General features: G+C 38.5%; 2 protein-coding genes across 2 annotated transcripts; one reads left to right on the top strand and one right to left on the bottom strand.

Moving 5' to 3' along the window:
- Positions 1 to 1,782: 1,782 nt before the first annotated feature.
- On the top strand, positions 1,783 to 6,417 carry LOC101311912. The gene is made up of 2 exons (XM_004307784.1): positions 1,783 to 2,432; positions 5,566 to 6,417. Exons 1-2 carry the CDS (start codon positions 1,936 to 1,938, stop codon positions 6,182 to 6,184), a joined length of 1,116 nt encoding a protein of 371 aa, XP_004307832.1. The 5' UTR covers positions 1,783 to 1,935; the 3' UTR covers positions 6,185 to 6,417.
- Positions 6,418 to 6,651: 234 nt separating this feature from the next.
- LOC101311621 lies at positions 6,652 to 8,938 on the bottom strand. The gene is made up of 3 exons (XM_004307783.1): positions 8,659 to 8,938; positions 8,475 to 8,582; positions 6,652 to 7,629 (listed from the first exon to the last, which is right to left on the bottom strand). Exons 1-3 carry the CDS (start codon positions 8,831 to 8,833, stop codon positions 6,887 to 6,889), a joined length of 1,026 nt encoding a protein of 341 aa, XP_004307831.1. The 5' UTR covers positions 8,834 to 8,938; the 3' UTR covers positions 6,652 to 6,886.
- Positions 8,939 to 12,346: the final 3,408 nt, after the last annotated feature.

Raw genomic sequence — 12,346 nt, 5'->3', positions numbered from 1 at the left:
CTTTGATTGACTTTAGCATTGTACTTATAGCCCTGAGTTGACTTATATTTTGTCTGCTATACGATGTGGGACAGATATGCTACTAAGGTTTGTTTATTTGACCTTCTGTGGTGTGTCTCCTGCCCGGCCCAGACTGCTATGACCTCTAGGGTGAGGCCTGCTCGTCTACCTTATGCTGAGCTTTCGGTAGCATCGTGGGCCAAGGAGGTATTTATCGACTACCGACTACACCTTGAATCTTGATTGTTTTGGACTTATGGTGTGGATTATTGTTGTTGTACTAGCATAGTCTGTTATGTTCGATTATTTTTACACCTTTGATATGGAAGCTAATCAAGTCGTTATTGTGTGTGATAGTGTAACTCTATGAATTTTGTTCACTTATGTATGTAGGAGGAAACATAATCATATTCTAATTTGGTAACTTTTTTTTTTTTTTAGAGAAATATCAAGAATTTTATTCAAACCAACGTTACAACCAGCGATTACAGTGGATAAAAACCGAAAATGGTTCAACCGTAACCTAACCTAAGCCTCGATACATCCTCACCGTCAATCTCAAGATGACAACCCTTTCAAACACTATATGCCAAAATTACAAGCATATATGCACATGTAACCTCCCCATTACATTGACAACAAGAACTAACCGACATTAAAATAGTCCCTGGACACGACACTATAACCATGACACACCCAACAACATGACTCCGACACCAACTTACCAAAAAACCATAAACCCTCGCTCAAAGAGGAGGGACGCTAAACTCTAACAAAACAAACTAAAAAACTAAAACTAAAGACCCACACCCAGGCCATCAAGGCCCAAGCCCACCCCACACCATTGGAATTAGAAGGTAGCCACCAAGAACCCGGCCCAAAAAGGAGAAGGGCATTTGGGCACAGATTCGCCTCCTCGCCACCAGAGTTGTCATCGTCCGATCACTTCACTGTCCCTGTCAATGACGGAGCAGCGCGCACCACCCTCCAAAATCTACACCAAAATGTAGCAGGGGGATCATACCCGAATCAAGAACTCGATCTGGGTAATCCAACACCACCACGTTCTCCCCTTCACCCTGCACCATCGATCCAGCCCCCTTACAGCCGACAAGGCCGAAAATGCCACACTTGATTGATTGCCAACCCTTGTTGGAACCCCGCTGCAACACCAAATCGTCAACAACTCTTTAGTCCGTTCTCATAGAGAGACTGCCTCTCACATTCCACCATAACCACCAGCCTTCAGGGAAAGAGCACCAACTGCCCACCTTCCATGCTCCCGTCCGACGACATCGTTCTGAGACGTGCCGTCGGACAGGGACGAAACTCAAATTCTTGAAACCCTAGACAAACAGGGTTTTACGGAGCAGAGGGATTCAGAGTAAACCGCTACAAATTCAGAATTCATTTTTTTGACTAGCATTAGACCAAAACACACACAAAGTAAATATTCTAGAACAGACGTGACAATACGTTGAACAAAACAAGTAGATGACAAAAAAAAAAAGTTGTGAAATCCACACATCCCAAATTAAAATTCACACACTTTATTTCATTTTTTGGTAACTTAAATTTTGTCTTTTAGTGACTTAAACTTTTTTTTTGTGAATGCGTTAACTAAAAAAAGAAAAAGAAAGTATAGTTTTCAATTTAGAGTGTGTGGATTTCACGTAAAAATAAAAAAACAAGTAGATGACAAAATACAAGTGTTGGGCCGATTGCAGATTATTTCAGTCTTGGGCTCGCACTAATATGCGAGGGTGAGAGGAAGGTCTCAACAGTGCGGTATAATACAGGATAAAGAAAACTTGATGACCTGTGTGATCTGCCTCAGCGGAAAGAGCTCCGTCTCTTTTAACATGTAACTCAGAGAGCAGCAGACATAGCAGTCTTTGAGTCTTGACTCTGAGCGAGAGACAGATCTCGAGAAGGATGGAAGACGCGAAAGCAATGGCTCAACATCAGCAGCAGCAGCAACTACAGTTACAGCAACAACAACACCATCAGCAACACCAGCAGCAGCAGCAGCAACACCAACAACAACAGTTATTGCTTTTACAGCAATTACAAAGACAACAGCAACAGGCGCAACAGGCCGCTGCCATTTCTCGTTTTCCTTCCAACATCGACGCTCATTTGCGCCCACTCCGATCCCTCAATCTCCAACCTAACCAAATCTCGAACCCTAATCCCAACCCCAATCCTAATGCTAATCCCAACCCCAACCCCAACCCCAACCCTAACCCTAACCCCAATTCTGTTCTCCAACAAAATCCGAATGAGAACCCGCAGCAACAGCCTCAACCCCAACAGAGGGCTATCCGTCCGGGTAACCAAGCCGAGCTGCAAATGGCCTACCAGGACGCCTGGCGGGTCTGCCATCCCGATTTCAAGCGCCCCTTCTCTTCCCTCGAAGACGCATGTGAAAGGTTATGTCTCTAACTACTCTGGCTTTCCAGTTCCTGAAAATCAAAAACCACTTGTTCATCTGGTTGCTTTACATTTCTCTTGGTCTCGGCTTGCTTTACTTCTTTTTCTCTTTCTGCATCTCTACATAACCAGTTTGCATTTCTATTCCATTGTAAATTTCAACTTGATTGAATTAAGCTTACTCACCAGCTTAGGGCAACGCCTAACAACAGTCTACTCAATTTTATGAAATGATACTTCACATACATCATCCATCCTGTACTTTTAGATTGCATTTAATGTGACCCGTTAACCTACTGCTGCCGCAACTTCATCATCTTTCTGTTGTGTTATGGTGGTGAAGAAATTATCATGTCCTAGAGATGGGTGGAATTGAATAATCAGAAATAATATAGAATTTGAATGCTAAACAGAGTTCCTGTTCTTGCAGTACCTTGAGACGCTCGATACTTTATTAGGAAACACTTGATCAGCCAGAAGGATACAATAGAGAGCTTAAGATTGAAATAAAAGACTACAGATTAAATGCTTCTAGTTGTTACACGAACACATACATCCATAATCACATTGTTTGGTTTTGATAGAGTAACCTCATCCCATATTAGTCTCTGCTAGGTTGATCTTGTATGGTTCACACATCCATGTTTGTGTAGAGCATACCTATGAAATTGGGTGTCTATGTATACCAGAAATTTTAATAACATGCTTTGTCATCTATTGCGAGAGCTTGTATGCAGTAGTAACTAAACGTAATGCAATGTAGATATGTAATATCCTTTTCTGAATGAACAAATAATTATAGTGATGAAGGACTTGATAACACGATAAATAAAAAGTGTCTTTTATGTTAGCACTCCAAGTAATGGATATATGCTTTTTCAATGACAGTTCTTGTTAATGCCGTCGTGATCATGTGTAGATAGAATGTCACTTTTACAAGATTCTTAGAGTAACAAATCTCATCACTAAAAGACTTTGAACGTGTATTTTGATCTTTTATGTTTCTCTATTCCTGATATGAATTTTATCTGACATCTACTACCGCTGTGTGGCTACGTGCAAACAAACGTCTGTAGTTTCCGTGCTCCATTTGTCTTCTAAACTTCTAAAAATATTGGATGAGGAAGTCATGTGACGTCCATGGATCAGTAAGAAGTAATGTTAAAAGTTATTCAGCATGCCTAAGTAAAGAATACTGCAAAGTTCTTCTACTATCTATTCAGACGGGACTGTGGAAAGGGTTTTGATTGTTGGGCACTGTGTCTAAATTTGATGTCACACACAATATAAGATTCCCAAAATGCTCTGCATGTATCTTTCCTTGACGGTTCTCTGCCTTAGTCTGCCATTATGACCCAGGGCCCTTCCAGTTTGTGACAGGGTTGAACCTTGGATCCATTTAAATGTGGGAGGCATAAAATTTGTCACAGTCTACAATTAAATTATAAACCTATTCATGCTAGGTTCTCTATTGTGTAGGAATTACCCTTGATGGCTGTACCATACATGACTTGTTCCATCGGACAATGATTCCATTTGGTAGTTTGCATGCTGTACAGTTAATTGATGAAATACCTTGAGGAGTCAAAGTGTTTGGTTGTGAGTATGAATATATTAGAATTTAAACTCCTTTCCTACCTTTAGGTTGAGGTGAAAGTGTCATAGCGAACTACAAGTCACCTTTGAATATGTGAATGTTCAGTAACTATAGCAGCTTGCATGTCCCTTACTGCAATCTCCCTGGCCAGGAACCCTGCAAAATCCAAGTAAACTTGCTACCCCTGGGCTTTAGCGCTGTGTTACCTGCCAATAACCTCTGATGGCCAAGACAAAAGGGGAATATCCAAATATCAAAGAAGAGTTTTCGCAGGAAATAAGAAACCTTGAATGTGTGAAGGCAATTAACTAAATCAGAAGAAACTACTAACTAGGAACCTCTTGTTTGCATTTTTATGATGTGGGGAGAGTTGACTTTGTTTGAGTGTGTGACGTGCCTTTACCCTAAACCACATGCTAGACAATTACTGACAGTCAGTTCTGTCTCAATTGTAGGCAGACATTTTTCTCTTCTAGAAGCTTACATTTAGTACCCGAGTTTGGTCAGCTAGTGGTCCCCTCATCCCACCTATACTGCCACAAGGTTTTATGTGCCAGGGTTCTAACTGTTTGAGGGCTTATTCAACCTCTCTGATGAAAGTACCGAGCACCCAGTGCAATCAGTCTGTTCCAAGCTTACTTGAAATGGTAGATAAAGAGGAGTCTGTCAGCCTGACTGGACATGTCTATGCTTCCAGATTGGACATGACGCTCATGTCCTCGTGAAGGATCCTAAAGAGGTTGGCAGGTGGACTTGGCTTTAGAGCCTCAGATCTGTGATTTACGATCTCACAATACCAACCGAACTCCCAACAATATCTTGCCACTTTTCCCGTTCATTTGCTTCCTAGCCAGACGACAGTTAGCTCTTCTTGATACATTCTATGATATCTGGACTCTGGAATTGGTCACAAGGCGTGTATATTATATGCATAGTGAGAGTACTTATTCCTGCTACTATATGCCTATTTCTATTTTCTCATATAGATCCCAACTGACATACTTAATAAATATTGTAATGCAAAATCTGAGCAGTCAGCATTTCAGGGATTCAAAATGTGATGAGAAATCATGATTTGAAAATCTCATCAAATATATAAAACTTGTTTGGTGATTCTGAACCAAAGTGGTTTTGGATTTCGACCAGAAATAAGAAGTTTGTAGTTTTTGATATGGGGGTCTTGAGTCTATATTCGTCTGATTTGTCTCAAGTTAATAACATAGGTTCTCCAACTGGAGTTTGTTCAATTTGGCATTAAAGTTATTATATTTAGATGGAGTGATTTACAGTACACCTAAGTTCTATATTGACAAATTTGTATGCCATTTTACCTTCTCTCTTGACTTATATCATTGATGATTGAAATTCGGAAGTAGTATCTTTATCTCGAGTTGTTTATTTGACTTGCACGTTTATTATTATTATTATTATTATTGTTATTATTATCATTATTATTATTATTATTATTACTTCCTTTTCTTTTGACTTGTGGCACTTCAGGCTATCTTATATCATTTCTATTCTTTATTTGGCAGGTTACTACCATATCATGTGGTGGCTGATTATGAAGCTGAAGAGGATGATCGAATCCTTGACTCTGACACTACAGGCATGATGCCGTCTCGCTCTCAGCAGTGGGATCACAACATTTCTGCAAAAGTTGCAGAATTTACGGCGACGTTTGAAAAACAGGCACTGGCCTTCAACATTATCTCCCGCAAGCGTGCTTTTGGGGAATTTAGATCTGAAGAGAGACTTATGATTGAGCAGGCTCTTTGTCAAGAAGAAAAACGAGCATGTCTGGAATTAAGAGCAGAGCTTGATTCTAGAGAGAAAGCTCGAATGGCAGCGATTGTTCAGGCAGAGCAAGCTCGGGTTGAGTCACAGACACATGCCGAAATGTTGGCTCGGGCCCCAATAAGGGCAAGTGCACTTGGGGCTCAAGGAAATGATGTCCGGATTGGTCATGATATGAGAATACAGGAACATGGGGCTAACCCAGAAGAGATGATAAACGGATGGGGAAATAGTATGCAGAGAGATGAGAAAGAACCATCTGAAGATTTTCTAAATGATGAGGAGACCGAGAATGGATCTCCGGGCATGCAGGATGGTTGGCGCGAAGTTGGTGAATTTGATTTGAACACACGTTAAGCATTCCAACTCTTGTAGAATAATCACCATCACGGACGGGTGTGTTGATAAGCCGAATGAAAGTACATCACTGGAAAAATTAGTTGCCTGGAGCTGTCTTTGAATAATTGTGTATTTAGTGAAGCAAGACAATTTGAGAAATACTTGCTGTTAAGATTTCAGTCAGAGGGTAAAGGATTATTGCAACCGTGTCAGTCTTTTAGTTTGAATCATCTTATCCTAGTTATGCTTGCCATTGTTCTAGTTTGGAAGTGGGAAGAAACTCTACCAAAAGCTATTGTTCCCAACAGAAACATAGCAGTTGATACCATCCATGCGCGGAGAATGGTTATTATATACTTCCACATTCTACTCCGGTTATTTGCTCTTGCGCGTCTTTGCCATAGCCAAAATCACAGACGCTTCTATATTTTTGTTCAAAATCATAATAGCTTTTGACATAACTAAAGCTCTCAGTCTCACGTATTCAAACAGAACGAAATGTAAGAAAGAAATCAAACAGATCACAGAAGCAACCCGCCACAACATGCAAGCTTTTGACTGTCCAAACCCCACGCTCTCATTCATTACCAAGTTGCATACACAGCACATCAAAGAATTAAGCTAAACTAAGTATGGTCAGGAGAGAGAGGAAAATTAAGCTTCTGAGCTGAAGACCTCAAACCAAACAAAACGAGAGCAAGAATACACAACTATAAGTGCCTACAAAATATTGGGAAGTTGAGAATCTAGTCTCTGCTGCAACTCTTTGATTTTCAGTGAGAGCTCTGCTTTCTGCTCCTTATAGCTCTGCAGCAAGTACTCCTTTCCATCTATCACTTCCTTCAATTCTCCTACTTCCCTCCTCAGCATCTCAACCCTCTCTCCATCCCCTCTTCCTTTTTCTGAGGCATCAAAATTGTTTTCCCCATCAAGACATTGATTTCCATGACCACTTCTTACTTCAGATTGCCATATAGAGGCCTGGACAGGTTTGTCGATGGAGCTCACATGTCCCACACAGTGATCTGCAATTGCCTTCCTAAGCCTTTGGATTTCTCTTTCAGAATCAAAAAAGTCCCTATTTGCTGCATCAAGCTGAGATTGCAAATGGGCAGAATGTGCCAGCTGAGCATTCAGTGAATTCTGCAACTCCACAATCTGATCCTGCATCTCCAGGATCATGTCATCTCTTCTCTTCAATTGTTGCCTAAGTTTTTGTATTACTTCCCGCTTACTGAAGATGTCAGAGCCAGAGTCTGAAACACATGGAGAATCTGAGCAATTTGAATGGTGTAGAAAAGGCTTCGGAGGCATCTCAAGGCGATCCGGAGAAGATGCCCAGATGATGCCATTCTCCTTGTTAAATTGAGGGGCTGGAACTGTCACCAAAGGCAAGGCTCCATCAGATTCAGTCAGCATCTGGCCATTAGGCAGGCACTTCATCTCCATCATGCTCTCAGTTCCTATCAAAACCCATTCAAAACATGAAACAGCAAGTTATTATCACAAGCAATTATTTTTTTTTTTGTTTCTCAAGCTACGTCAGGTTGAAACACAAGAGAAGTAAACTCAGCAATGATGAGAACCAAAGCAACATAAAAGAGACTTAGAATGACTTGAGTAGAACTGTAGAAATTTATCCCACATTAGACTAGAGTAGAACTGTAGAAATTTATAAAAAAATGGAGCTAGTCAAAAAGTGGTGTATAGATCTTATGCTTGTGTTTAATTTATCCCTTTCTCCACATAATGATTATTATTTCTTATACTTGAAGGTTCACCCTTTTCCCCAACTACCCATGCCTAATGTCAGACTAAAAGTAAAGAGAAATATAATCATGCTTAATGATTGGAGACATAAGAAAACTGCAACTAAGATTATAAACGTGACATCAAACTCAACTAGACCCAATCCCAAAACAAATTTTGTTTCACCATCATACTTTTTCTACAGATGATCATCTTGTAGGCCATGCCAATCTTAAAATATACTGCACTTTCAGATCCTCACTCCTTAAAGAAGAGGCAAGCGCTGTATTTGAAGAAAGTACCAGGTTCAATTGGGGTGTTCAAAAACTGAATTCATATTTTCTCATTATTGTCCTTTATTTTCAATTTAATCATGGTCAGTTATGTTCTTCGGTCAATACAGTTGTATCTCACCACATATTGTTCAAGCATCAACAACCAAAGCAAAATTACCAGAAGGAAAGTAATCAATGACCAGCCAACACTACTTTCAAAACCTGTATCCTGGACTTTTAAATCTCACACATACTGAAACAAATGTGAATTACAGATTTCAGACCTGAAATGCAATTAAAGCAACTGCCGTCATCTTGTTGTGTGAAGGAATAAACATTTGAGTGCAGGTGGCAACCTGCAGGCATCCTTCTGTCAGAGGATTTTCCACTTCCTGAAATTGAAATCAAAGTTAAAATTCGGAACAGCCATTAAAAGAGAAAGAATTTATGCATACTTAAGTACCAAACCATTACTAGCATTCTCCTGCTGCTTTATGTCAAGTGCTTGCTTAAGCTTGTAGCCAAGACGCATCGATAATGTACTTAACAAGGCGCCACCAGCAATAAGAACCCAATTAGGTCCATCACCCTGAAAAGGTTTCGATTTCTGAGCTCTAGGCACACCAGTTGTTTTTGGTTTCATTTCAAGAGCTAGTTCGGTGTCCGCTGGAAAATAATCTCAATCATCCAAGGATGCTAATTCACCAAAAGGCAATGCTATCTACATTTCAAGTAAAACTGCAAAACTGCATCAGGAGGAGAAGTTTAGTTGATCTTCCAACAACAGATATAGATAACTGCTCTATCATTGCCAAACAACATAGTACACAGAAAAGATTTCCAACATGGAACACTTGGAATTACTATGACGGGCAGATGAAGAAATCAACTATGTGATTAATTTCACTGGCCACAAGTCATAGGCCCAAACACAATATATCAAAACTAGAAAGAAAAAGAAGCCGAATCAAGCAATCAAAAGTTCCGCACCGTTTCTTCAATATGATAGAAATTTGTCACCAAAAAGTACATTAATACGAGTGTTTTCTTCTTGCTTTCTAGAGCCGTGGATAAGAGATTACATGCTTGACAACCTTTCTGTTGTTGTGAAAAGGTCATAAATGTATAGATAATTATAACAGAGAAAAAAACAACCATGAACTCTAAACAGAGATGATACATTGTCTGGTTGAATCTAAATTGGGTTTTAGCAACATAAAGCATTTTAACATCATAAAAGTTGCACACTTTATTTCTACAGTTCAGATTCAACAGCGAACCCCATTTGGCATTTTGAAAACCCTAGTAAAATAGACCAGATATCAGCCTGGAAAACTCTTGCATACTTTCACTCTGAATCATTCGAGAAAGCTTTGTTTCAATGAATCCCAGACGTCAAAATCGCAGTCTAGACAGAAACCCTTACACGAAAAGCTAAAACCTAAATTGAAATGAAATCTATCAACATAGCAAAATAATCGATTACGTAGTCCATATCTAATCACACTAAAACCGAAACCACAGACCGAAGCTCACCAACAAGAAAATACAGAAACGACTCTTCAATTTTTCGGTTAACTGGAACCCTGAAAACAAATAAACTAGCTAAATACTAGTAGAATCGACCTACCTCGTTCGGAATTCCTCCATTGATGGCAGCGATTACGGTTTCTGATATTCGGCCTCTCTACAACTTTGAGACTGACTGAGTCAATCCGGCATTCCTTTTTCCTCTCGCTGTTTGTAACCAGAACAAAAGAAAATGGGAAAATACAGTTTACAAGCTAGTGAAGGCTCTGTCGCTTCTTCTAAAAAAGCGAAAAATTCTATTTTTTTTGCCATTCTTGTGTATATAAACACCTCCTAACGTAATCTCGAAAAAATAAAGAAAAAAAAAAAAACACATTCTAACATCTTTCAAACCTTTGTAACATAAAAATTCGTATATATTATGATTCTACTCGCGATCGGGTTTAAAACACTCACGAGTATCGTGTTTTATAAAGATATTGAAATTGTTATTTTCAGAGGTATAAAGTAAATTTCTAAGCTTGTGATGTCTTTAGTATTTCTCATACCGACCTCAGGCAACTCATTCGAGAAGTATGTAGAATTTTTGACTGGAAAAACCGTGTGCTATAACAAGGGGTTTTGGGCCGAAATTAAGCGGAACTCGTATACACTAATTTAATTGAGATTATCGGGTTCCGTCAGTTCGAGGAGTTTTTAGAGAAGATGATTTGATAATAGAAAAAGTTTAGTTCAAAAATAACAACATTCAATTTTGACAAAAAAACCATGTGCTATAGCAAGAGGTTTTGGGCTTAAAATAAGCGGAACACGTATACACTAATCCGATAGAGATTTTAGTGTTTCATCAATTCGAGAAGTATCTAAAAATGATGATTTGATAATAAAAAAAGTTTGGTTCCAAAATAAAAACATTCAATTTTGACAAAAAAAACCGTGTGCTATAACAAGAGGTTTTAAGCTGATATCAAACAAGTCTCATATACACTAATCAGATTAAGATTTTCGCATTCCGTCAGCTCGAGAGGTATTTAGAAATGATGATTTGATAATAGAAAAAGTTTAGTTCTAAAATAAAAATATTCAATTTTGACCAAAAAAACCGTGTGCTATATATAGGTTTTAGGCTCATATCAAGCGTCATATACACCAATCAGATTAAGATTTTCGCGTTCCATTAGCTCGAGATGTACTTAGAAATGATGATTTGATAATAGAATAATTTGGTTGCAAAATAAAAACATTCAATTTTGACCGAAAAAACTGAGTCTCATATACACCAGTCGAATCAAGATTTTCGCGTTCCATCAGCACAAGATGTACTTAGAAATGATAATAGAATAAGTTTGGTTCCAAAATAAAAACATTCAATTTTGACCGAAAAAACCGTGCGTATAGCAAGAGGTTTTAGACAAATATCAAGCAAGTCTCATATACACTAATCGGATTAAGGTTTTAGCGTTCCGTCAGCTCGAGAGGTACTTAGAAATGATGATTTGATAATAGAAAAAGTTTGGTTCAAAAATAAAAACATTCAATTTTGACAAAAAAAAGGTGTGCTATAGCAAGGGGTTTTGGGCCGAAATCAAGCGTAACTCATATACACTAATCCAACCGAGATTTTCGGGTTCCGTCAGTTTGAGAAGTTCTTAGAGATAATGATTTGATAAGTTTGGTTCAAAAATAACAACATTCAATTTTGACAAAAAAAACGGTGTGCTATAGCAAGGGGTTTTGGGCCGAAATCAAGCGGAACTCGTATTAACTAATCCAATTGAGATTTTCGGGTTCCGTCAGTTCAAGAAGTATCTAAAAATGATGATTTGATAATGAGTTTTTTGCGCCAACAGTGTCTAGACTCTTTGAGGACTGACAATACGGTGCACTGACAATATGGTTCCGTCAGTTCGAGAAGTTTTTAGAGATAATGATTTGATAATAGATAAAGTTTGGTTAAAAAATAATAACATTCAATTTTGACAAAAAAACCGTGTGCTATAGCAGGATGTTTTGGGCTGAAATCAAGCGGAACTCGTATTCACTAATCCAATTGAGATTTTCGGGTTCCGTCAGTTTGAGAAATTCTTAAAGATAATGATTTGATAATAGTAAAGTTTGGTTAAAAAATAACAACATTACAATTTTGACAAAAAAACTGTGTGCTATAGCAAAGAGTTTTAGGCCGAAATCAAGCAAAACTAGTATTCACTAATCTAATTGAGATTTTCAGGTTCCGTCAGTTCGAGAAGTTCTTAGAGACGATGATTTGATAATAGAAAAAGTTTAGTTAAAAAATAACAACATTCAATTTTGACAAAAAACCGTGTGCTATAGCAAGGGGTTTTGGGCCCAAATCAAGCGGAACTTGTATACACTAATCCAATCGAGATTTTCGGATTTCGTCAGTTCGAGAAGTTCTTAGAGATAACGATTTGATAATAGAAAAATTTGGGTTCAATTTTGACAAAAAAAAACCGTGTGATAGTAAGGTGTTTTGGGCCGAAATCAAGCGGAACTCGTATTCACTAATCCAATTGAGATTTTTGGGTTCCGTCAGTTCGAGAAGTATCGAAAAATGATGATTTGATAATAGAAAAGTTTGGTTCAAAAAGAACAATGTTCAATT

The sequence above is a fragment of the Fragaria vesca genome, linkage group LG7, assembly GCF_000184155.1.
Source record: "Fragaria vesca subsp. vesca linkage group LG7, FraVesHawaii_1.0, whole genome shotgun sequence".
Lineage (NCBI taxonomy): Eukaryota > Viridiplantae > Streptophyta > Magnoliopsida > Rosales > Rosaceae > Fragaria > Fragaria vesca.
The sequence above is the reverse complement of the archived record's forward strand: the minus strand, read 5'-3'. Positions and strand labels throughout refer to the sequence as shown.